This window comes from Notolabrus celidotus, chromosome 13 (assembly GCF_009762535.1).
Source record: "Notolabrus celidotus isolate fNotCel1 chromosome 13, fNotCel1.pri, whole genome shotgun sequence".
Classification (NCBI taxonomy): Eukaryota; Metazoa; Chordata; class Actinopteri; order Labriformes; family Labridae; genus Notolabrus; species Notolabrus celidotus.
In genome coordinates, this window is record NC_048284.1 from 5,739,883 (window position 1) to 5,767,631 (window position 27,749).

At 41.5% G+C, this 27,749-nt stretch overlaps 1 protein-coding gene across 1 annotated transcript in view; it reads left to right on the top strand.

Annotated features, from left to right (window-relative positions):
- Positions 1 to 27,749, top strand: part of scara5 (scavenger receptor class A, member 5 (putative)) — a 127,653-nt gene that overhangs the window by 51,867 nt on the left and 48,037 nt on the right. The window contains exons 4-9 of the mRNA XM_034698974.1: positions 2,445 to 2,644; positions 2,773 to 2,951; positions 3,042 to 3,168; positions 3,272 to 3,440; positions 17,335 to 17,415; positions 25,463 to 25,570. Of these exons, the coding sequence (XP_034554865.1) occupies positions 2,445 to 2,644; positions 2,773 to 2,951; positions 3,042 to 3,168; positions 3,272 to 3,440; positions 17,335 to 17,415; positions 25,463 to 25,570 (864 nt within the window). The remainder of the gene's footprint in view (positions 1 to 2,444; positions 2,645 to 2,772; positions 2,952 to 3,041; positions 3,169 to 3,271; positions 3,441 to 17,334; positions 17,416 to 25,462; positions 25,571 to 27,749) is intronic.

Consider the following 27,749-nt stretch of genomic DNA (forward strand, 5'->3'; position numbering starts at 1 on the left):
TGGGCCCTGCTGAGAGTATTTCATCATGGCGTAACGCTGAGGATCGTGTTACAAAATATCTCCCGGGCTATCGAGCCGTTACCATGCAACATGCTCCCAACATAACATGAAACCGAGGAGCTTTTTCTCATTAGGCTTGGTGGAGCACAGAGGAAAGGCAGAAGAAGAAGAAGTGGCCTTTATGCCAGAGCCAAAAGAAAGACAAGAAAGGTTCATTGGTAATATGTTAACTGTTAGCAAATGTGATGTTACAGCTAAATAAACATGTTGTAACTCAGATCATGTTCTCCCAATACTCTCTACAAACTCTTAAAGAAAAACAGGTTGTCCCTGTTCCTTTTGAAATCTGTTTGTTTCAGATTTTCTGCTTTTAAACTCGTCATCAGAAAGTCCCTGTGGTTGGTGAGCTTTAAAGGTTAAATGAAGCTTTAACACATCGTTACAAGTAGATGATTTCAGAATATAAAAAACAGAGCCAAATCCAACTCTTAGTCGTAGACCAACAAAAACCATATCGCTGGGAACAGAGCAACCGATGTAAACAAGCACAGATGACAGATGGGATCTGGTAACATGGCACGGTTTGTGGTGATATGTAGGCTGTGTCTGGTTAAACTGATCCCCAGATCACTGCGTAACCAGCACAGGCATGGGGGCGTTAAACTAGCTCTGCTGACGTTAGCTGCACTCGTTGACGTAGTTCACCGCAGATTGTTGTGGTAGGCTACGTCACATTGTGTTCAACTTTGACTGTTCTCTGAGTAGATCTCACTAGGGGGGCAGAGTGTGTGGGTGTTATGCTCTTTATGGGGACCAAAGGATCTTACACACCCTAAAAGTTTTATTGATAAACGGGTGTTATGACCTGGGTTTGACTATGACACCATCTAGCTAACTTGTTTTCCTCACTTGAAGGCTGTGTGTTTACTTGTGTGCCTGTTTAACTATCTTTTTGGGGACTAAACACTCTTCATATATAACGGGTACACACCTTAATTTGGTGTAAAGACTTTGATGGACCTGGAACACTTTCCACCAAGCCTGTCTTACTTTGGGGGACAGTGTGTTTACACGTATACCTGTTAAACTATCTTTTTGGGGACTAAACACTCTTCATACATATTGGTTATTTGGTGTGAAGACTTTGATGGACCTGGAACACTTTCCACCAAGCCTGTCTTACTTTGGGGAGCCAGTGTGTGTACATGTGTACCTGTTAAACTATCTTTTGGGGAACCTTTATATACTAAATAATTGCTGGACATGTTCTAATTTCTGTATTTTGATAAATTGCTATTTATTAAAGAGTTCAATCAGCTTTAAGCTTTTCTCTGCGGTGCTGTCGTCAAACCACCAAACTTTGAGTACCAGTGAAGTCTCCGGTGGTCAAGTCTGAGTAAAGTCTCCACTACCTGTGTCTGAGACCAAGTAGAGTCCCCATTACCTGAGGATTTATGAGGAGGGGCACAATTTCACTCCAATTAAAATGGTTGATTGTAACTAAGTCCCGCCCCTGACAAAGCCAATAGCCAATCATAGATTAGCGTTTTGAGGTGGCATCTTAGGTGGCCAATCAAACTTCAAGAGAGGCTCATGCCACCCTCTGCCCGTGCCAAGCGGCAACCTCCAGTGTTGAGAAATGAAGCCAAAGTCCTGAAAACTGCAGTTCCACAAGTGTCCACTGGAGGCTAGCCCCAAAAACACTGGAAGCCACATACACACTCATTCATAAAAGCCAATCTTTACATCAAAATTAGTGTTCAAAAAATGTTTTGGTCCGATAAGCTAATTTGCTAATCTGCTCACACTGTATGAGAGATTCATTTTTCCATAAGTAGTTAGTTTTAAAGATATTAAAGTTACGAGTTTGGCGTAATTAGGGGTGGAGGCTGAAGGCCCGCCTCAATTCCACCTCTTACCAATTTCTGAAATCTAATCTAATCTATCTGGAATGTAACTTGTAACTCAAATGTCAGATAAATGTAAAAGAGGAGAGTGTTCAGAGGTTTGAGGAATCCATACCATTCCATTAGGGAATCTATATGTCAAATCTTTGCTTAAAAACACTTTGGATTAATGTTTTCTCTCCAGCAAGAATTGGAAGGACACCATCATACAGACGCCAACTTCAACATCAGTCAAAATAAAGACAGTATTTCCACATTATGTCGTCGGTGCGGCTCTGAGAATCTCACAGAGAGCCAACTCCGGAAAACAGGTTTTGAAGTCATAACAATGTTTAGGTTTTATTGAGACAAAACAATACGTTCAGCAAGAAGAGAATTAGTGCAAGGGACTAAAACAACATCTGCTCTGCATTAACATGCTGGTGTGGTGATTGATGGTAAACGATACTCGATTTGGGGACTTCACCGAGGATTCAATGAATCAACACCCAGAACATATTTGTAACTCTCTCCCCCCCTCTCTTTCTCTCTCCCCAGTCTCCCGTTCCCAGGTGTCCTCACAGCGCCAGGAGGTGCTGATGGAGAACGTGACCCGGATGTCGGAGCGCTCTCGGCAGCTCCAGCAGAACCTGGGCGAGCCCTCCACCCAGGCTGACTTGCTGGAGAACATCTGGAAACTGGAGAACCTCTTCCACAACCACAGTGACTGGCTGCAGAGGCTGGAGATCCTCATGAAGGTACGACGCGAGACTGGAAGAGGAAACACAAGATTTTGTGGATCTGGAAGTTATTACAGGGGTGTGACAAACATGAAGTCAGTTATGATTACAAACGTGACATATGTAGCTCACTTTATGACCCACAGACCCTGGAGGTGGATGTGAGGAGCATGCAAGCTCACTCCCTGCAGTCTGAGGGTTACCTGGTGCAGCTGGACGACAGGTTGTCCACTCTGAGCAGCTCGGCCAGCAGGAACCTGACGGGTCTGAACACAGAGGTGTCCAGAGCCTCCATCTGGCTCCGCGATCAGGATGTCCTGCTCAGGTACGGATGGATATCACCGTAAAGATCCTCCTTTCATGAACGTGAAAGTTACTGTTTATTAGATCAAGAATGTTGTCTCTCCTCCGTTAGGGACACCTCGCGTCAGGTGAGCAAGCTGAGGGAGAAAATGGACGAGGTTAATTGGACAGTGGGAGCTGTCAATCACACCTTCACCAATGACATCAGTATTCACCACGTGAAGATACATGACTTGCAGGTTCATCAAAACTTACATGGAAATAAACATTCACAAACACATTTTGATTGCATGCTGACAAACTGCTGTTAACCCTCCCTTTCCATGCACTGCTGCTCCTCAGATCCAGATCAGCAACATCACAGAGGACACCAGCAGTTTATGGGTGACCCACGTCCACACCGAGGCCCAGCTAAGGAGCGAGATGGAGATCCTCAACACCATCACCGAGGACCTCCGCCTGAAAGACTGGGAGCACTCCACGGCCCTGAAGAACCTCACCATTTTCGAAGGTCAGCACAGACAAATCATCGCCTCTTCAGATTTCTTCCCTAGAGTCACTCTTTCATATACTTCTATTGAATCAGGATTTGGCTGTTCTCAAAAGGAGATGTTTCTTTGCTTCATTCTGGTCCAAGTTCAACACCAAAGGGGCACTTGAGAAATCAGAGTGCTCCTCTTGTTAGGCCAAAATGCTCCCCTTAAGTACCCTTGAGGTTAGCTTTAGTGCTGCTGTCCAGTTTGCATTGACTTGGTAATTTGCAGGTCAAAAGGCGTTCAGATGTTTAAGATAGAAACGGGCCTCGTTATTGGGAGTTCAATCTTACATAAGACCTTTTCTTATTTCAGACAGACAGCTCAGGGTTTAATGGTTTAAATATTTATTGCAGCAGCAGAACCTGGACCTCTTCACTCCTCCAGGATATGTTTTACATGCAGAAGGTTATGAAATGATAAGATAATACCTTGAATGCTAAAGCCAGAGCCTGCAGGTGGATGATGGGAAGGCTGAAAGTATGAGTGCAGTAGTCATACAGGGAAGCAGTGACAGTGACAGAGTAGTGGGAGAGACTGGAAATCTTGCAGCTTAGATAGACCACCAAGCCAGGAGGATACGTTTCATCAGGTGACATGTCGAGTGTGAAATCAGTGCAGCTCAAGTAGCAGGAGTAGCCTGAAGTGGCAATGGTCAGTCCAAATGAGTGTGTCCAACTGCAAAGCAAGCCCAAATAGCCTATTACTTGTTTGAGAATCATGATTGCTACAACTTTAGTGTGTGTTTAGGGGCTAAACCTTAAAATGTAATGATTTAACGATGATCCTTGAAAAGTCGAAGTCTGAAATTGGAGAAATCTTGCAAAGTCTTATTTTTATCTGCGATAGGTCTTACATTTTAGATATAGATAGCGTCATGTAAGGTTGCATGACGAAAACAGCATTTACTTCTCGTACTATTTTTGACCGTACTCTATGTTCTATTATTAACAAAGACCCAACATCAAGACCGGATAAGATCCAGTCCCATCTTACAGACAGGACTCAGTCTGATCTCATCTTAATCCACCATGAGCAGAGCACTTTGCAGCATTTAGCAAGTTACAGTGGCAAGGACAAACTTCCTTTAACAGGCAGAAACCTCCAGCAGGACCAGACTCATGTGAGACACGCATCTGCTGAGACTGAGTTGGGGTTAGAGAGAGAGAGAGAGAGAGAGAGAGAGAGAGAGAGAGAGAGAGAGAGATAGAGAGAGAGAGAGAGAGAGAGAGAGAGAGAGAGAGAGAGAGAGAGACGGATAGTAGTATTTGTAGCAGCTTGAGTCTGGAAAGTCCACAGCAGCAGGCCGTCTACGGCAGTGACTCAGAGGAAACTACGAAACAAGGGAGCTCAGGGACTCCAGAAAAGTCTATATGTAAGTGATGAGGGGGTGGGGGAAGGTGGGGAAGATAGGATCCCAGTGTGCCAGTTTCCCTGGCCCCTATGCTGCCTATAGCAGCATAACAGCAAGATGAAAAACACAGCAAATTAATGTTTGGCCGAGGCATCATGGGAAATATTACGAAGTGACTTGCAAAATATGCAAAACTGCTTTTGAACTTAGGATTTTAAATCTGATGTTATCGAATCACTAAAGACAAAAGTACGACGCTGAAACAGGAGTCTAGCATGTAACATGTTGAACCCATGAGAACTGATAAAGGAGTTTGGAGGGTCACATGTCAAGTTTCAGCTAAATCCAATCAGATGATGACATTCAGAGTCAAACTAGGTCCTACTGTTTTCCCACAAGCTCAGTTTGATGGAGCCGGGATGAGAACATGTGTTTTCCCCCGAGTCCTCGCAGCAGGTGGTGACTCTGCTGGGCTGCGTCCCCACTGTTGTTGTTCTGCATGGTAGCAGGGCCAACCTGTGATGGTATTCCCCCTCTAACCTCAGCCCTGTCTTGTGTTAATGTGACTCATCACATGTGTATGAGCACTAGGGATTGAAGAAAAATCCCTTTTTGTTTGATTTTGTTTTCTCACTACTTTTCTAACTTTTATCTGGATGTCTGTGGTTTTGGTTCCTTTCCCACATGCAGTCAGTTCTTCCAAATATCAGCTGTTATTTTGCTGTGTTTGGCTTTTATCGTGAAGAAGCAAAAGTAATTACTATTTATCAAAGAGTTCGATGAGCTTTAGGCTCTTCTCTGCAGTGTTGTCATCTAACCACCAAACCTTGTGTCCCATTGGAGTCTGAGACCAAGTGGAGTCCCCATTACCTGAAGATTTATGAGGAGAGGCACAATATCACTCCAAACGAATCACTGTTTGAATGTGCTGCATTTAGGTATAAAAAAACAACAAGCAGCCTGTTACATCATAGTTCACATGGATGGTTTTAACTAAGTCCCGCCCCTGACAAAGCCTATAGCCAATCATATATTAGAATTTTGGGTTGGCACCTTAGGTGGCCAATCAATCTTCAAGAGGGGCTCATGCCACCCAAGCGGCAACCTCCAGTGTTGAGAAATGAAGCCGAAGTGCTGAAAGCTGCAGTTCCTCCAGTGTCCACTAGTGGTCTGGCCCCAAAAACACTGGAAGCCACATACACACCCATTCATAAAAGCCGATCTTTACATAAGAAATAAACGTTCAAAAATGCTTTGGTCTGATTAGCTAATTTCTCTATCTGCTCACACTGTATGAGGGATTCATTTTTTTAGAAGTCATTAGTTTTGAAGATATTAAAGTTACAATTTTTGCCCAAATAAGGACATGGCTGACTTGATTGACAGAGGGACACCCTGTAGCTGTTAGCGAAAAGGCTTAAGGCCCACCTCTTTACCTCACACTAGCTCAGACAAAGTTAGGTTGAGTTCAGCATTTCAATATGGCACCCACCGACGATTGGCTTCAATACAGGAACTGATGGGTGACGCCAAGATACTACATCCATTAATTTTACAGTGTGTGGTCCTAAACCCTGACAAAGCTTACAACAGATCATAGATCAGAATTTTGGGGTGGCCAATCAAACTTCAAGAGAGGCTCATGTCACTCAAGGGATACCCTCCTTGAGAAATTCTTGTCTTGAGAAATAAAGCCTAAGTGCTAAAAACTGCAGTTCCTCGAGTGTCCACTTGAGGCTGGCCCCAAGAACACTGGAAGCCACATACACACCCATTCAAAACAGCAGATCTTTACAGCAAAAATAACCATGTTTACAGCCTGGTACAAAAAAACTTACTGCACACATGTATAAGGGGTGAATTGTTCTAAAGCTCATTCATTTTAAAGATATTAAGGTTAGTAGTTTGCTTAACTAGGGGCATGGCTGACTTGACTGACAGGTGGGAGCACTGTAGCTGTTAGCGAGGAGGCTAAAGGCCCGCCTCAACTCTGACTCTTTGCCTCATGTTAGGTCGACTTAAAGTTAGGTTGAGTCAGCATTTCTAATATGGCAACTGCAGGCTTCAAAACACAGTTTCAGAAACAAATGGGTGACGTCACGGAGACTACATCCATATTTTATACAGTCTATGATGCCACCCCTGGTCAGCAAATTATGACTTAGAAATGAAGTAGTAGAGTAGAGGCTGTATTTTTGTGTTTTGTGTTTTGGTTGATAAAATATTTTTTGCAGTTCAGTAGATGCACTCTGCCTGTTTTGCTGACACTGACTGTTTACCACAATGCACTTGAACTATGACTGTAAACAGAAACCAGAAAAATTCCCACACCAGAAATCGTGTTCCTTGCCCACAGATTATGCTTTCATATTCAGGATCTGTTTACAATGATTAGTGGGCCCTGGAGCCACTGAGTCTTGTGTTACCCAATTCTCCAAGACACTCACTTTAAAGGGAAGTTCAAAGTTAGAGGACCTCAGAACTCACTTCTGACAAATCTGTCAATAAAACTGTGTCATGCTTTTCAGCAGTCAGCTCCGTGCTTCAGAAAAAAGTAATAAAACAAGTAAAAAAAAAACATGAAAATAATAGATGAAAAAGGGACTTTCTTATGCTTGTGTGCAGAATAATAACAGAAGGTCATATTGGACAGAGAGAAATCATTTATTGGAAGTCCAAAGGGACATTTACAGAAGAGAACAGCAAATATAAAAAAGATTTGACCAACAGGAGTATTAATACATGAGAAACATGTGACGGGAACGTGAGAACTTTAAATCCCCTTTGGGTGGGACTCTGTGTTCAGAAAAGATCATTTACTAAAGCTCGTCTGAACCAATCCATGTTTTCAGTGTGATCGAAAGCAAGTGACCCAAGCATGCAAACATGATTTTACACTGTGGGATTACTCTGAGCAAGGCTCAATGTTCTTCCTCCAATCTGCTGCGATGTGATTAGTCCTGACGTGGTATGACTCTCTCTGCCAGGGCTCTAAATGACTCCTCTGGCTTGTTCAAATCAGTAATGGTATGCTATGATGTAATGCTGGCAGGGGGACGCAGCGCGAGCTGATTGATGGCAGCTCAAAGCGAATGCGACCCCTGATCTGGAGTCTGCTTCACATGTGGGTGGGATGCTGTTTCTGCAGAGCCTGGAAACAATTGTGGGTTAAATTTAGACGCAACATCTAGAATGAAAACTCGACCACTCAGCTCTTTCATTAGTTGGAGCTGCGCGGCCCATTTGTTTGTTGTTAGCTCACGGTCACCTTCGCCAAGAAAAGTTTTACATCTCCATCCATGTTTATCCTCCTCCGCTCTGTTCCCCTCTCATGCCCCTTTATTTCTCTTTGCTCACTTTTCTTTTATGCAGGTCAGTGTCTTTAATCCCAAGGGTGAGTCACACAGTGATGTTCATAACACACATGTTACTTGTTGTATTAAAGATAAAGACACATGAGAAGCTGTTTAAAGCTGCGCCTGGAGTCTTGTTGCCTCTCCAGTTGGTGGGTTGTTAGAAGACAGGATATTATTTACTGTAACATGTGCCCAGAAGGAGGAAATCCATCAGATGATCAGATTACCTTTTGAATTCTATAAACAATGAGTGCAGCTTGTAATCAGCTCTAGATCAGAGAGTAGACAACTTGATCTTCAAATGTCAGTGTCAATATTTTAGGGATTGATGTTTGCAATGAGCAAAAAGCTGTTTTGAAACAAAGTATTTTCATCCATACGGCTAAATTCCACCAGATCTGTGTCCGGTCTGTCTCCAATCCATCTCAGCACCAGATCTGATAGGTTTCTGTCCTAGTCAATGTGTTAACTTTCACTGGATCCTCTCCGTTGCATTCCAGCTGCGTCTCTGATTCAGCAGGTTGGAGCCCTCTGGATCAGATACGCAAGACTTCTATTTTGCTGGAGCATGACGCATCAATCTCAACAGAGCAGATGGAGCAGGACAGGAAGTCAGGCACCAAAACAAAATGAAAACATCCAGTTAATTTTCAGAATCAAACACTCTGTGTTATCACCAGATCGTATTTCACTTCACTACAACAACAAACCAAAGTCATGATGAGCGGAGCCAGGCCTGGAGTCAACAGGTCAGAGGTTTTCAGAGGACCAGAAAGACAGCATACTTTTATACACACATAGTTTTTTACACCATGCGCACATTTCTTGTTACTTGTCCACTTTTGTTCTATTTATGTTTATATGTCTCTGTGTGTGTATGTGTTCCTGTTGGCGCCTCTTGGTCAGGTCATGTTTGTAAATGAGAACTGGTTCTATAACTTTTTTACCTGGTAAAATAAAGGTTTAATGAAAACATGGATGAGGAGAGGAGGAGGAGAATCCTTGATTCAGTGATTGCCGCGGGAACACCTCGTTCACTTGACTCCAGCTGTCCGTCGGTCCTGCTTTGTGCTTCGTTCTGAAAACACAACTAGTGGGTTGTTGAAGGATGAGAGAGCACAGATCAGAGACGGACAGGACACGGATCTGGTGGAAGTCTGATGTTAGGATCTTGCACGATGTCCTAAAAGCGAGCATGTGAGCGAGCATCAGTGACAAACTCAGCATTTCCTTGCAGAGAGTCCTGAGTGGTCTTGAGCACACTGTTTTGACTCTGACAGCCTGTTTGTATTTTCATTCCTGTCGCTCGCAAAGACAAGGACGAGGATTGGATGATTCATTAGGTTCAGATGAGGAGTTAACTGGATACCTTCTCGTTTCACAACAAAAACCTTAAACAATAACAGCTGGATCAGAGGAGATTGTTTATGTGGCATAATAGGAAGTTAAGTTTGACAGATGCAGTGTGGACAGCAAGCGACTGTTGCTACATGATTTTTATTTTCATAGAAACGTGGCTTTAGGTCTATTGTGAACACATTTACAGTCACCTACTTTTAAAAATAAATCCCTCTCATTTTACATTATCCCTCTCTGAGTCTAGAGAAACATTATCTTTGTCCTCTCAAGCTGAGTCACGTTATTTCTCAGAGGTCTTACGTGCCTTTACAGTCCAGATCTTACATCACCGACACTGACGTCTCTCAGTTTTTCATGTGACAGCAGTGACATGTCCAAATTTGGATGGATGATCTGTTATTGCTGAGAGCTGTTGAGCTGCTATCAGGAGGTGGTTTGAACAGACTTGAGGCCTGGAAGCATTTACAGCCGTTGTGTCATCTGATGGCCGTTAATGGACATTTTGAGTGGCGTGTTTGTTTTACTTATGAAGAGTCCCTGATCTCAGTGAAGTCTGGCTCTCATTCACCAGAGCCTCTATGGACAGAGACTTACATTAACTCACTTTCTGGTCATTTCATTACTCATGACGATTCAAATTAATCTGAACATATACGGGTAAAAAACTGGACTCAAAAGCAGGGACGCATGAGGGGAAAGTGGAGGATGCAACTCTTGCTCTGCTGGCTTTATTTCTATAGTTTATTTTATATTACACAGATTGAGGTAAAATAATCACCTTGAAACTCGCAGTGAAGGCTGATTTTTTCCACCCACTTCCTTCTATTTTACATAAGTCTTTTACAATTTTAAATTAGGGTTTTGTGATGTGCACATTTTGTTCCTTGCGCAAATAGAAGAACATTCAATCCAAGATGCAACAATTTACTTTGTTTAGGAAATCCCATGGTTAGAGTCCAACAAATAACATACAACCAAAACAAGAGGCAACCTCTGGCCACGAGAATTGAAGCTAATACAGAGGTGTTAAAAACTGCAGTTCTTCAAGTGTCCACTTGAGGCTGGCTCCGAAAGTACCGGAAACCACCATACAAAAAAGCTGATCTTTACTGCAGAAATAAACATGTTTACAGCCTGGTACAAAAAAATGAGTTTAGTCTGGTGAATTTTTTCATGACGCAGCAGTTTCGAAGATATTAAGACTTGAAGTTTTTTCATGCCCATAATGAGAGGCACAGCTGACTGGATTGACAGACGGGAACACTGTAGCTGTTGGCGAGAGGGCTCAAAGCCCGCCTCTTTACCTCACACTAACTCGACAGACGTTAGGTCGAGTTCAGCATTTCCTGTATGTCACCCGGTGATGATTAGCTTCAAAACAGTGCTTCAGAAACAGTGACGTTGCAAATAATACGTCCATTTATTATACAGTCTATGGTTGAAACATAAGTGTTGTTAATGTGCTTTGTGAATGTGGATTAGATCATTTGAAAGTGTAACAATACAGTATGTTGAACAGGCTTTAAGAAGCACATAAACGGGACACCATTGGCCTAGCGGTCTAAGCATGTGCCCCATATACATGCTGTAGGCTATAGTCCTGGTCCCAGCAGGTAGAAGGTTTGACTCCATGCCCCAACCATTTGCTGCATGTCTTCCCCCACTCACTACTTCCCACATTTCCTGTCTGTCTCCAGCTTTCATATCCAAAACAGGCACACAAAAAAGAAGCACATGAACTTACTCACACAGTCTCACTGTAATAATTACAATAAAACTAAAACATTTTTAGACCCAATATTTAAGATCTCTTATTGCAACACTCTTTGAGACTCCTTTCATTTTAAACACAGTTCTGATCTTAATATAAGTATTGTCATGGGTGCTTTGAAGTTTTATTTTCAGAAAAGTATGAGGAATAATATGCAGAGTTAGTCGACTAAACAAACTAACGTCATCACCCCTGCAACTTGGCACCAGAACTACTACTCAGTTAAAAGAGTTATTGGTATTTTTATTACTGTAGGCAGGAAATCCCACAGCCAACCGCCTCTAGCTGGGGCTGTTGCTCTGGTTGACGGCTACTGCCATAACACCATAATGCTCTACTACCCGGATGAAAACAAGCACAGATGACATATGGGATCTTGTTGCACGGCGTTGTTTGTCAGTATATTGATCTAGCAAACAGATAAAGTTGTATGTAGTTTGTGTCTGGTTAAACTGGTATATAACCATTGAACATGTAAGAAGGACTGAAGGCTGGTTGTGCTAGCTCTGCTAATGTTAAGGCTGATTTATACTTCTGCGTTGAATCATCGGCGTACCCTAAGCCGGGGGTCCTGCTGACATGCACCTCCTCCAAAATGTAACTCTCCGTAGAGCCAACGCGGACCGCAAGCTCTGTGATTGGTCCGCTCGGCGGTTTTGTCTTTCCCGCATTTACAGCACTTCCGGGATCCCGGACATTGGCCGCACATCGTCCGTGTATTTCATCTCCTCCTCTCTATTCTTCATGTAATCATGTCTGTATGATAAACAGCAACATGTATCAGCTGTAGATTAACATAACACGCTCTGAAACTCTGAGGAAAAGTAAACAGAGATCGTAGCGGGATCGGAAGCAGGCGGCCGGCTATCAGAGAGACCACACTGCCCTCTAGTGTTTCGGCGGAGAATTGCTGCGCGACACGAACACATCGACCCCACAAGTATGTGGGGCTCATGTCCGCGTCAGCCCCTGCTGCGTAGGGGAGACGCAGAAGTATAAATCAGTCTTTAGACTCACTTGGGAAACCAATCTGACATTGTTTACCTGCAGACTCTGTGACCCCGTGTTAAGTCATGTTAAAGAAATGTTCTCCTTTTTATCTGTTTTTGAGTGTTTTTGCTTTTAGACTCCTCAGTTTGTTAGGATTCAAATTTCTGTTTTTACAGCTAGGAAGTAAGCTGTTTTGGAATATCCATTCAACCAAAAACACAAAATGTCTCTGTGTCATTTTGTAGAACGTTCAGCTCCAAATCCTCCACTAAAACAAATCACTTTTCAACACCAGCCTGTCCCTTCAGATGAGGGCAACACTGAACATTTCCCTCTGACCACACTTGAGTCCATCTGGTCCTGGTTAACATGCCTGTATCCTCAGTAACATCCAGCCTGATAACTCCTTTCGTCATCCCTCATAGTGATGAATTTCACAACAGGCTGCTTATCTCTTCTTACATTTAACCTACATGCTCTCATGTTGTGTGAGAGACTTTCTCTCTCTAACATTGAAAAAAACACAAGCTCGCTGCCCTGTCGCTCCACCCTGCAGAGCGCACAGACTCGATGTTGGATGGAGGCGTCTGAACTCCACACTTGTGTTACGTTCTTGGACTCGGTGTGGTCAGATGCTTCCAAGCTGATCCTGGACGGAGTATCGGGCTTGCTTTTGTTGAACCAACGAACAAAACTGCTCAGAAAGCCAAGATAGAAAGCCAAGACATTCATAATTTAAAGCTTTGCTTGAATAAACAATTAGCAGGGATGCAATTTTATCAAGACCACCGGAGTGTCTCCTCCAGAGCTGAGGCATGCACACACACACACACATGTAAAACAGTCCTTGTGAAGACAAAACTGTAATCTTTAACAGATGATTTACTGTGTTGATAACTTTAAATAATTGCCATTAAAAAAAGCTGCATTTTTCTGTACCCACACAAACACAACACACAAACAGTGAGAGTGTAAAATGGACTTTATTGACATTCATTGGCTCGAACAAAGAAAAATAAAAACCCAAGAACAAGAAAAGCTGACTCCCGGCTAAAATGAAACACTCTTAAAGAAACAGTTTGACTGATTAATACTGTTTTGTTTGTTGTTTATCTTATGTTGTTGGACTGCCAACGTCTATGTGTTTATTGGGGTCCAGCCAAAACCTCATTTAGAGCTGAGACTGACGTGAAATCATGAACCAAGCTCAGGTCAGATTAGGTCTTTGAGCTTTTGAGGCCAACTCAAGCTGCCAACAGAAACCATGCTTTGTAAATAAAGCTTGTAATCATTTACATTTAGCTGATTTAATCCTTATCCTAATGTTGACTTGAAGCTCTTTTGAGGAATTGTTGTCTGGTTGTGAAACAGTGAAATTAATGACCTCTATGTAACGTGGAAAAGGTCATCAAGGCGAGCAGTGACAAAACTGGTCAGTTATTTTTAAAGCTCCCATGAGGAACTTCTCTAAAAATAGTATGGGAGGTCAAGCCTTCAGTTATCAGGCACCTCTCCTTTGGAATCATCTACCAGTCAAGGTCCAGGATGCAGACACCCTCTACTTTTGAGAGTAGGCTTCAAACTTTCCTGTTTGATAAAGCTTATAGTTAGAGCTGGCTCAGGCTTGGACCGGCTCTTAGTTATGCTGCTATAGGCATAGACTGCCAGGGGAACTGACACTGACACACTGGGACACCCTCTCCTGAGCTCCCTTGTCTCGTAGGTTCCTCTGAGTCGCTGCCATAGATGACCTGCTGCCGTGAACGTGGCAGACTCCAGCGGCTAAAACTACTACTACCAGCCTCACCACTATCATCTCTCTCTCTTCATCTCCTCTATCCTTCTTTCCAACACCAACGCTGTCTCTAACATGAGTCTGGTCCTGCTGGAGGTTTCTGCCTGTTAAAGGAAGTTTGTCCTTGCCACTGTAACTTGCTAAATGCTGCAAAGTGCTCTGCTCATGGTGGATTAAGATGAGATCAGACTGAGTCTTGGGGGGGGGGGGGGGATTTTGGCGCCCCCTGTGGAGGAAGCAGTACCTTATTTCTTTGCTTCTCGTGCAAGTTATCCTTACCCATCTTACTCATTTATCACTGAGCTGTGCTAAATACTTGATGCTGATTGGTCAAAACCCTTTGGCAATGGTTACTACTGTAATTCAGAATAGTAGAGTCAATGCCAGGGACATACTTTGCCATCAGTATGAAAGATTGAATGCTGCAGAAGTTAAAGTGCTCTGAGTGATTGAAAAAAGAAAAGAGTGCTGGAAAAGTTGTCTATTCAGCAGTATGGAGTAATAGGCTGATTATTATCTTCATTATTATCCTGATGAATCATTCTCAGAATTATTTGGCCTTTAAAACGCTGACTAAGAAGATGCTCTGAGAGAAAACAGAGGTAATAGTTTCTGGATGTGAAGTCCAGGAGAGTCCTCACTTCAGATAGTTTATTTACATTGTTCTCTCGGCCTTCCAGGGATAGAAACACACATGCTCTTAAACAGGGGTAGTCGACAGCTGGCCTCCCCTCTTGATGTGACATTTTTACGGTCACATGACCTGCCTTTTCCAGTTAAGGGTGTGTGGTTTTTCTAGAAGTGGATCCGTATCTCAAAGCTGGTCAGCATCAAAAACCTGTAAATGGAGAACATTTGAGCTGTGACCGATCAGATCCTCCGGACATGTGCTGGACAAAAACAAGCTCTGAATTTCTAAGCATTCCCACAAGCTGTGTTGTGGTCCGTCTTGTTAAACATGTGGTTCCCATTGTGGCCTGAGCTCTCTCTCTCTCTCTCTCTCTCTCTCTCTCTCTCTCTCTCTCTCTCTCTCTCTCTCTCTCTCTCTCTCTCTCTCTCTCTCTTACTCACCATTTGGATTCTTTTGCAAACTCTCTCCAAGCACAACAAACTTTCTGGACTGAATCTTTGCACCAGTTGTACGACCCAGTTTGGCCCTCACTTTGGCTGCCATGTGTCCTTTTGTGTGTGTGTGTGTGTGTGTGTGTGTGTGTGTGTGTGTGTGTGTGTGTGTGTGTGTGTGTGTACTGTAATAAATGAAAGATATGGCTTGAAATCTCGACACTGATAAAAATCATAATCTTCAGGAATTAAAGGCTCCCATGTTGCTTTCCAAAACAAATCTCAGTCCCATGTGTGCACTTTTCAAGTGATAATCTACAGGATTCCTTCCTGCCTGAGTTTTGGCAGGAACAGATCAACATGGTCCAACATGCTGCTGTGATGGAGTCACACTGGTCCCTAGTTAGAAGTGCATGGACCAAAAGTGTTAGTCATAAGTGCATTTCAGAAGAGTCCAAGCCTGAGAGGAAATACTGAACTCAACCTAACTTAGGTCAAGCTAGTGTGAGGTAAAGAGGTGGGCCTTTAGCCTTTTAGCTAGCAGCTACAGGGTGCCCGCTTGTCAATCAAGTCAGCCATGTCCTTATTTGGGCAAAACTTGTAATTTTAATACCTTCAAAAATAATGAGTTCTCAAAAAAAAATCACCCCTGCACAGTGTGTACCGATAGAGAAATGAGCTATTCAGACCTAAACTATTATTTTTGAACCAGGCAGTAAACATGTTTATGTCTGCTGCAAAGATCGTCTTCTTTGAATGGGTGTCTATGTGGTTTCCAGTGTTTCTGCAGCCAGCCTCAAGTGGATGCTGGATGAACTGCAGTTTTTAGCACTTCCGCAGGGGCTTCATATTTTAAGACCGGAGGTTGCAGCTTGGTATAACCGTGGGGTAAAGTGATAGGGTGCATAGAGGTTGTATTTAGTCTCATTCATTGTTGTGTTTTGGCACAACATGAATCATATTCAAAGTTTCAGATCCTGAAATAAACATGTGTTGGAGTAATCCCAGGATGAGACTGCAGGCTTCTTTAAAAACTTTGCTCAATTTGTGACATCACAAGTTGGTGAATCTCCTTATATGGGCACATTTATCATTTTAATAGAAGCAACACAACTTTATTGCATGGCAACAGTGAAGGGGGCTTCCAGAATGCTGGGTTCCGGAATGCTTTGGGGGGGCTCTTAAAGAGACAGTAACTTCAATGAAGCATTTCGGACGGAGTTTGAAGAGACTATATGGAGTTTGCAATCCTGCTATAGTTGCAAGAACACCAGTCTGCAGTAACGTTGATGGTTGTGTCTTTTCAATCAAACATGCACTCCACAAGATTGACATACCATAAAGTTTACCACTGTCTTCTTCAAATGCATGATTATGACCTAATGTGGAGAGAAGCTGTTACAAAGTGGGGCTGCTAGCTTGTTCTGCTGATATCTACGCCAGCATGCTTTGCACAGTGAATCAGCCGCTAACAACTTAGAGCTCCATCTTCTGGGTTATAAAGCGTAACATAATAAAACACCTCCCTGTGCATTTTATACTTCAATATTGGCCACACTGGAATACATGATGTAGAATACTTTTTAGATGACAATTATAAAGAGTTACAGTAATATTAAGACCAAACCAAGCACATTTTTCAGCTACTTGCTGCAGCTTACATTTTTCTATTAAGGCTTGAACATGTTGTGAATTATTACTGTTAAATAAACGTATTAAAAACAACAAAAAGCAGAAAAAAACATCCTTTTATCAACAGCTGCAAAACTTCTCAATTCCACATTTTCAGCTCGACTCTCATTAAATCCTTCTTCATTTTTGATAGGCAGAATTACACGCTGCATTAACTAAAGCTGCATTTTATAGTCCACCAGTCTGGCCAACAGAAGGTTTGTAATTTATTAGCAAAATCACAGAGTATCTATTTCTTGTTGCTCAAAACTAGAAGTTTATTCAGCTTCTCCTGAACCTGCTTGATGTTGTTTCTTATACAGTCTTCACTGGGGTTGGAAACAAGCAGGACAACACCAGAGTTTCACCTTTCCATCCTTGTTTTATTATATATGATGACTGCATATACATTCAGGATTATATAGGTTGTAAAGGACCTCCAAAAGGCAGCGTTGCATTACATCACCAGTGCGTTATGATGTTAATTCTGACTTTATGGTTGTTTTTTCTGCAGGTCCACCTGGGCCAAAGGGAGAGAAAGGTGATACTGGACCACTGGGGCCTGCTGGGGCCCCTGGGTTTTCGGGCTTGAGAGGTAAGCACAACAAGACCATTTATTAGTCAGTGAATTCCATAAAAGGAAAGTGTTATATACATAAGTAAGGTTTGGAATCATGAGAAATGCTGGTACGTATTGAGTGAGATTGGAAGATGGACACCACTCTGTGAAGATGAAGATGGGCTGAATGGTGAAGGCTCATTCAACATAACTGCAGTTTGAGTTGACAGCTCTCCCTGCTGTCTATTAAAGGCCAAAACACTGGAAACGCTTTGACAGCTCAGTTCAGCATGAAGAAAGTTCGCTTGACAGGATCTGTCCAGGAAGAGGAGGAAAATCTCTGCTGTTTTTTGGCGTGGTGAAACTTATTGGACACTCTGCTGGTTGACGACCAATCGCCACAGTGATGACATGACAATACAGGAGGTCACTGCTTTCAGCCAAAAACAATCAGGCCTCTAATCGACCATGAAACCACAGCTTGATAGTTTTACAGTGAGATTTTTCATTGGATTAAACGCCCAAGATGAAACGTGGAGAAGGAGCCAGGAGGCAGTTTCCACTCCTTTACAGTCTTAATGCTAACGTAAGCTAACCATCTCCTGGCTCTAGCTTTTTATTTGAGTGACAGAGACGTGGTTCCTTTTTCCACAGAGGGGTGGAACGAGTGTTCTACCAAAATGATGAACAAATGATAGTGGAAATGAGGTCAAAGCATGTCATTGAACACACTTTAACAAACAGTAATTCAGTGATACATTGTTATAGATACTCAACTCAACTTTATTTATATAACACCTTTCATACATACAAGCATGTAGCCCAGAGTACTTCACAAAATAACAGAGACAGAAAAAAAAATGGAATTGGTAAAACAATAAAAGATATTATCATAAAAAATACTAAAAAACAAGATTAATCAATACAGTAAAATTTTAAAATAAGTAAGGGTAGAGAAAAATATTAAAAGTCAGTTAAAGTAAAAAGGATCAAATAAATACAATACATAAATAATATAATAATAATAATAATAATAATGATAATACCAATAATAATAAAAATAGAAATAAAAAACAACAATTATAATAATTAAAGCTGCAAGAGGCGATGAACAGGCCCTCACACCTGTCACCACCACCTGATGTGCAGCAGGATCGGCCTTTGAAGCAGATGTTGCTATGCTACGTCTAATTAGGTCTATGCTCAAACAGTGTTCATCAGGGGTGTAACGGTACAAAAAAAAATCACAAATGTTTGGTGCGGTTCAGTATTTTGAGGCTTAACAGAAATGAACCGTTGTTGCTAATATACATTCATTTTATTTCCATTATTTCTGTAATTGTTTAACTTGAATAAAAAGGACTATTAAGAGATGTTCCAATATGGCTGCCGGCCGCCCTTTCATGGGGCAAGGAACCATATTTGATAACATCCAAAAAATCCCCCCCCCCACTTCACAGTGAGGTTGAGAAGCATGTGGTTTACACCCAGCAAGTCAGCAAAGATCACTCTATGTCACAGAACGCCTCATCGCTGAATTTGACTAATTAGCAGAGGCCACATCAAACTTCCTTTTTTCTCTGAAGTTGGAAAAAGACGCTTTACCTGTAGTGTTTCCTGTTTTATTGCAAGACATCAAATTTTGAGGCTTCGCCAGAGACACACCCTCCAACGACAGGTCACAGTCTGACCAGTGATTCTTCATGAAGGTGTGAAAGCCGTTTCGGAGCACATTTGAAATAAATACACTGAAAAGAGGAGGAGCTATACACCACAAAGTAAGATGTGACTTCTTGTGGCCAGTGGGGGGCGCTGAGGCATTCAGACCGGGGCACTTATCATGCATGACCGCCCTGGTCCTGATCCTACATTGCATGTGAGTGTTACAAAAGTTTTATGTTTTATGCAGAACCTCAAATTTTGACCCTATGTCACGCCCACAGCTATTGACTTAGGAAGAGCCCTTTGATAAATGTTTGTCTCCAATGTGACTAAGTAAGTTGCATCCAGGCGCAATAAAAACCTCTCTCAGTGGACATACAAGTGATCAATCATGGTGATTAACAGTCACAAGATGTACAAACGTGATTCTGCTCAGAGCTTTTTACTTGCATGCACTTGTTTCACTACAAAACCTAGAGAAATAACGCCTGAGAAATACTTGCTGTGTATCTGCTGCATCATAAGCATAACTGTTAATATAGTTAACCATGCACTGCGCATGAAATTGGAGGAGACCTCCAGAAGAGGTGCCATAAAGCTGCTGCGCCAGAAGCAGCTAAAAACTCCTCACAGGAGCTTTAAAAGTCTCAAAGTTTTGCACCTTCCTCTTCAAACAAAGCTCAACCTAAGGGGAGCACTGCTGTGGAAGAATCTTAAATCATTTACAGTACTTCAAAGAAAAAACGGTTGAAGTTTTACGGCGTACTACTGGGTGTTAAAACTATTTCTTGGTTGAATTAATGTGAAGCCAAAGACGCACAGACGCAGGGTCACACAATGTCTGATTTTGTGATCTACTTCTTAGTGTGTCTTGCTCTGGTGTGGTTTTTGGATGAATTTTACAAGCCCATGGGTCATGAAATTTACCTGCCCTATAAATGTCCAACGTAAACATCACATTTTGAGTTATAAGCCGTTTTATATGCACCAGGATTTAGGCTTGAGTGGCATGAAAGGTGAAAATCTAGCTCCGTTTTACACAAAACAGACTTCAGCAGAGGTTATTACCTCTGCTTTTGTGATTACGTTACATTGTATTAATAACGCAGCGTGCACTGAGAATAAAAATGGTCATATAAATCCGCTTATGAAAACAAGGCCTCAGTCTCTGGACGGGGATTTATTTTCAGACAGGGTGTGGACAGGGACCAGTGGGACGGGTCATCTATCTTTGTCTTGCAGGTCACTCCACCAAAAACCACAGCATGAACCTCAATCCGCACAGAATTGGCACCAGACTCACCATTTTTCATAAATGCTGTAAGATAGGAAGAGCTACAGTCTGATTCCAGATGTTCTCGGGACCCTTTCCAGCTTGGTACTTCTTGAATCATCACCCTCTCAGCTCCTCCCTTGTCATCATCCATCCCACACTCCCAGGCCGATGAGCTGCAGCCCCCACATGACGTTTTAAAGAAGTATTATCTTACAGCTGAAGGAACCCCCCCCCCCCCCCACAGATACTGTAACTCCAAGAAAACCAGAACAAAACTTCTTCCTGTAGGGACAGTTTTTACAGATAGCAGGAAAACATACCACATTTAATGGAACACTCCTGGGACCAAATCAGAGACAAGACTTAATGAAGTTATATTCTCTTATTGAATAGGATGCAGTATGTTGCTGTATGTGCGTTCAACATATGCACTAACAACCTAGTTCTGAAGGGTTTTTAAGTACGGAGGTTTGTCCTGTGCATGTAAACATCATGTTTCAGTTTCAGAAATCTGGATAAGCCCTTACCGGGGCCCCTTTGTTCAAAAGAGAGGGAACGAGATTTTGAAATCCACTTTTTGCTTTTCAGGATCAGATAATCCAGCTCTCTCATTTCCTCGTTTTTCAAACTAAGGCTGGTTTAGACCGGCCTTATCCAAGGGCAGATTTGGGGATTCTTTTGACCTTTATTAGATAGGATACCTGGAGAGGAACAGGAAATGTGGGGAGCAGAGACGTGCAGCAAAAGGTTGTGACCGATAGTCGAGCCAGTAACCACTGCAGCGAGGACTATAGCCTGTGTACATGGGGCGCACCCTTTTTTTTTTGCAAAATATATTTATTGTTTGTTTTTTCCCAAAAAAAATAACAGTAACAAAAGGCTTGGACAACATTGGTCTGCACTACATCATCAATAATAAAGAAAAAACATATATAGTGTATAAACACATTTATATATATACAGATATGAAAACAAAACAAAAGTGTACAACACATAGGCAGATTATTAGTATTGTTTTTTTTGGGGGGGGGGGGCACACCCTATTAAAAAAAAATAACAATAATTTTTTTAAACTTTTAAATATATTCACAAGACAAAACAAATAAAATCAAACTAGGTCTCAGACATGTTAAATGACATAAAATGAATAATAATAATACAAATTAAATTAAATTAAATTAAGAAAATAAACAGATAAATAAATTATTAGAAAACATGTGAAGAAAAAAATTGTAAAAATGATTTAAAATGACATATATACACACATACACACACATATGTATGCATACAGAGATACACACACATGTATATATGCATATATAGGGCGCACACTTAAACCACTCACCAGTTCCCCCAGGTGCAGATTTTGAAAGGTTACCAAATCGGGATTACTAGTGTTGAAGAGGGGACTCTATATTACATACTTTTTACACATTGGTCACCAAACTTTTCCCAAGATCCTCACAGTCTCTTCAAATTTATTATTCAAGTATTTGTTTTTGTTTTGTAGATCTTTAGGGGGTGGAGCCTTTCATACTGTACCTTTATTTCAAGGACAGGACAGGATAGCAGATAGATGAGGAGAATGGGAAAAGAGAGTGAGGGATGGCATGTTGGTAAAGGGCCAATTAGGAGCATTTGAACCTGCCCTCTTCAAGGACTGTACATCACTGAACCATTGAGCTAAACCTCTGCCACAGTATTTAATGTTTGACCATGGTAGTGATTTATCAATTCAAGAGCAAAACCTTAAAAAGAAGTCAAAAGTATAGCATTATGTAAAAATGTTAAATAGTTGAAAATGTCCCTTTTCCAACCCTGTAATCTACCCTGACTCCAGCCCTCTGCTGGATCAGGATAGTCCTCGTTTTTTGGATCAAAGCTGCCCCAAACCTACTCTTCCATCCTCTGATCCTGCCCTCGTACCTCTGCTGCTCCGTTTGCATTGAAGCCAAGAAATCCGTCATTGCACCTCGGCTTTAAAAATCCTTTAAGGCTTGTAGAATGATCCTCCTGGACTGTCCTGTAAAAACACGTCTTCACTCCCTCCAAAATATGATTAATACCGTTTTCTCAATGGGTTTTTGAGGCTGGAGTTATTAATCCTTCACAGCTCAGAGACAGAAACCCACAGAAAACATGACATCATCCATCACCACTGTATTTTCTGTCTCTGGCTGTTAATGCAGTCGGTCTAATTGTTTCACTCAGGTTGCCAGTAACTACAGTGTAATCAGAGCATATCAGGACACACAGACATGTGACAAAAGTGTTATAAACAAGTCATTACCTCATTAATTTTGAGACATTGGAGTTAGCTGACTGTAAACAACTGTTCTCATTGTGTGGCACTGGGTCGGAGTGTGCAGGACATCTGAGGGACTGTTTAATGTAACACAACAGAGTCAGGAAGCGTTCAGGAGTGAAATGTTGGCAGGTGGTGGAACAAGAGACGGAGCAGTGTTAACATTGCTTTGGACATTTTATTATGCATTGATTATGTCAGTGTGGAGAGAAACAGGACACATCAAGGCTCATTAGCAATGGGAGTAATCACTGCATTTTAATAGTTAATTGCATTTAATCACACATCAAATGTCAATTTTGATTAATCGGACCATAGGACAGATTTCCACTTTGGCTCAGGCCCAGAGAAGTTGCCGGTGTTTCTGAATCATGTTAATATCTTGGTTACCTATTTGCATGGTACAGTTTTATTCTCCATTTTTCAGGATGCAGCGACAAATTGTGTTCATAGGCTGGTCTTTCAAAGTGATTTTAAGCCCATGCAGTGGCTTCCACTACAGAGTCATAAGATAAGATAATCCTTTATTCGTCCCACAATGGGGAAATTTGCAGTGTTACAGCAGCAAAGTGGATAGTGCAAACAATAAGAGCATATATAATAGTAATAATTAAAAAAATATTGACAAAAAAAGGAAATTGACATATCCTAAAAAAGTATGTACAGAACTAAGTAAGTACATTTACAATATATATATAAAAAAAACACAGCAAGAAATTTGCCCAAACTTGTAACATAGGTTAAAAAAAGGGATAACGTACAAAACTAAGAAGATGGGTGGAAAGTGTATTGCATATATTTAGGAGTTGAATTGATAATTGTATGTTAATGAATAGACAGGGAAGATATTGCACTTGAGTACATTTTGGTGAGATTTATTATTGGCTTCTTTTTTGTTTTAAGTTATATTTTTTGGGCTTTTACACCTTTAATGATAGTGGAGAGGACAGTGGATAGTGAAGGAAACTGGGAGAGAGTGGGGGAATGACATGCGGGAAAGTAGCCACAGGCTGGATTCGAACCCGGGCCACCCGCTACATGGGCACGCAACTTAACCAGTGAGCCAAGTCCGCGCCCAAGAGATTTATTATTGTTAATTATCAAGTCTGACCACTGCAGGAAGAAAAGACCTGATTCTCCAGATTCTCTATGCACTGTGGATGATGAACCCCTTAAATCATTTGCAATTTCGCACTCTGCAACATAAAACTGAAATCATTGAACTATTTGCTCACACAGTCTCTCAGTTGGGAGGATGTTCCTTGAGGTGTTTCTTTAAAGCTGGGGTTGGTAATCAGATTTAGATACACTTTTTGTCATACTGGTTAAAATGATCTTTATGTCCTGATGGCAATCATTACATAATGTGTTCTTAAAAAAGAGTGTAAAAAGCTGCTATCTACAGCCGGAGTAAACCTGGGAAAACACCAACCAATCACCGTTTTTTGGCTCCCCAAATTTTAAACCAATCAAATGCCGTCCTGCTGTTCTGCCCTCCTCCTGCGCGTACATTTCCCCGGCGTGCACTCCTCCGAGTCCCCACCTCCTGCCACTACTTCCCCTGACTCTATTTACTGCCCCTCTCGCTCGTCCTCGGGCCTGTCCCCTCTGACCCGATGAGGTGCTTTGCTCAGGACTGTAGTCCGGATCAGAGTCTAAAAAGCTCTCACCAACAAGCAGAATAATTAATGACGTTCAGTAAGTCCTACAGAAAATATATATGTACTGTAGCGTCCGTCCGGACGCTGTAGTGATGACGAGCGGATTCGTGAACAAGTTGAGTTTTAATAACCGGTCACTGTCGGCCGTGATCACGCCAACCAACAAAACAACAATCAATGTTTGAATGAATGAAGAACTTCTCCTCTTGTCTCTCCTCTCTCCCACTCGCACACTCTACACCTCTCCTGATGCCTTCCCTGACCGTCAACACTGTAGGAATTAAGAACATCTACACTGAACACGTTTAACAAACAGTAGAGCTGTTACAGTTTTATATGTGTTATAACTTTTCTCCTGATATCGTGTCACCAGTACAACTGGATAATGCTAGAATGACAGTTGTGAGTATTAACAGCAGCCATGTTTGTTTGTGTTTTTAACTTTCACTATGAGAATGTTTTGGTGAGGACCGGTTTTGAATCAGTCACGATCATATGGTCGAGAATCAGCGGCGCTCGTGCATGTGAGCGGGGGGGGCGTCGTTTTGGAGGAGCTCCGAGGGAGGAGGAGGAGAGGGGTTAGACGGAGTCATGAGGAAAAGCTACATTCAAATTCATGCTGGTTTTCCGAGACTACCAACCCTAGCTTTAACTTTAGTGTTGTGTTGACCCTGTCCTAACTTGTCTTAAACATATTGCTGGCAGCTAATTTAAAATGAGCATAAACTATTCAATTTCACCATTTCATATGTTTGCACTATTTCCAATTTAATTTAGGGTTGAAATCATTTGCAAACTGTCAAAATCTGTTTTTATCAACATTATTCAAAACGTACCAACTTCTGTGGGATTGTTATTTGATTTGACACATCTGAAATGTTGTATTTAGTAAAACCCACTAGAACCAGCTTCATGTGTGATTCATTTAGTCGAGGTTTTTGTAAACTGCCAGGAAACAAAGATGATTTTAAAATATGATATTATGACAGAAAACGTCTACACGTAACAAGATTTACCCTTAAAGTGGATCAAATCCCAAAACTAAAGGCAGTTTGAGAGATGTCAAAGCTGCTGTCAAGGAAAGTCTCATGATCAAAGTTGTTAATGACCACACAGCATTTCCTGTTGCATGATTGTAATTATAAACTGGAACCAAGCCTCTGTGTGTTTGTGTTTTAGGGTTTACAGGAGAAAAAGGCATCCAGGGCCCTCGGGGGATGAAAGGGTCTGCTGGGGACGAGGGCACTCCAGGAGAAAAAGGAGAGGTTGGACCTGCTGGGCCCAGAGGTACGTCTTATATTTATAAGCTCATGTTTTCTTATGGTCATATGAAATGTTCAAAAGGACAACTGTTGATTTAAGCTCCAGAAACAGACTCTAAAGAATATATGTGAGCACATAAACGAACAGCGTCGACGCGATTATAATCAAAACACACAAAAGATTGTACATTTTATTGGGAAACAAGATTCCCCATATTAAATTGTGTCAGTTCCTCACTCATCCAACAGTTCATCATTCATTTCCTGCACACTCACACAACTCACAGCTCCACCTTGTCAACACTTGCACTGCTCAAATAATTTCAAACTGACAAACTCAGTTCTCAGAAGGTCGAATTACACGTTCACTTTTTTGGCCCAGAGGAGAAAACTCCCAACAAGGAAGCACAAACAATCCTCTCACACAGCTTCCATGAGTAGCAGGTGGGACTGTTTTCTTCCTGTGTCTCCATGGAAGCTGTAATTGCTTTACTCTACATGTTCTGTGTAGCTCAATCCAAGAGTAAACAGCTGTCTGTGCTAATCAAGTCAGTTTTCAGCTGTTGTACATGAGTCCATGCAAGAAATGACTTTATTATAACACTACAGACACTTCAGAAAAACTCTCTGTGGTATTGAAGTGTGAGCTGGAAAGTCCAAGAAAGATGCAAGTCTATGGAGTGAGTGGATTTAGCCAGAGATGGACTCTAATGTGGCCCCAAATTCATCAAGCTATCATTTAAACAAAGATTAGAAAAGTTGTGTCTTGAATCAGTTAATTTAAAGATCAGACTTTAGTTGTATTTTACATCAGTGCCCACTAACTCTCATTATTTCCTGACTTTCAAGACCAGCCTAAGACAGGAAGTAACGTTTTTGCCACAGTGTCAACAGGCAGAGACGAAAAAAGTCAGACTCCTTTCCACACATTGATTTGATACGATGTGTGTGTGATCAGGTTGTCTTTGGCTTAGCTTTCACTGTTGTTAAGATGTTCTGACCAATCAGGATCAAGTATTTAACACAGCGAGGTAGGGCTGCAGTAACTGAATGTTTTAATAATCAAGTATTCTATTGATTATTCTGGTGATTAATTGAGTAATCTAATCAGAAATATGTTATATAATATAATGCCAATAATATATATATAATGCAAATGTGTATGTTGCAGTAAAAGTAAAGGGTTTTCTTATCTTATCTTATTACTAGGCCTAAATAATTGCACTTTAAGTTCATTAGATTCACATATGATACATATTTATACTGGGAGAAGGCCCCGGGGTAGACCCAGAACTCGGTGGAGGGATTATATCTCCTGCCTGGTCTGGGATTGCCTCGGGATTCCCCAGGAGGAGCTGGAAAGTGTTGCTGGGGAGAGGAATGTCTGGGTCAATTTGCTTGGACTGCTACCTCCCCGACCCGACCCGACCCTTGATAAGTGGAAGAAAATGGATGGATGGATTGATGGACATATTTATACTAAAATTATACACTGGACTTTAATAACACTTTACTGATAGTTGAGTAGATAGTGAAGACAGAGAGGGTAAATGAAGATAATCTATGTGTGTGTGTGTGTGTGTGTGTGTGTGTGTGTGTGTGTGTGTGTGTGTGTGTGTGTGTGTGTGTGTGTGTGTGTGTGTGTGTGTGTGTGTGCGCATACCCTGGCCACCCCTACCTGTATGTCAGATGCTTTTTTTAAATTGATTAATTTAAATAATTCAATGATTTTTTTTTCTGGTATTAATAGAAGATAATCCAGAAAAATAAAATTGAATATTATAATATATAAATCAATAAAATAGATTTAATTAAATGTAAGATTAATGAATAAATAAGTTACCTTAAATAAAGTAAAATCCAGTTATAAGCCACATTAAAGATGTCTGCTTGACTTTGTTTAATACAAGGTGCAGTCTTTAAACTACCTCAGATGGATAGATTAATCACAGTCTGAAGAGGAGGGATTGGTTTCTATTTTTCCAACACTTTTAAAGGTATGCAGTGGCACAGAGCGAAACCACAGAAACCAATCATCCAATCATATGTGTTATGGATGCTTTTGTAGAGAGTCCAGCGCCTCTAAGGCGGCCAAAATTCTTATATATAGTGCAAAACTCATAATAAGCATTGAGTTGTGTCGAAGCAGCTTCATACAAACATGCATCATAAGAGACATTACAAATTCTTCTTATTTCCATTAG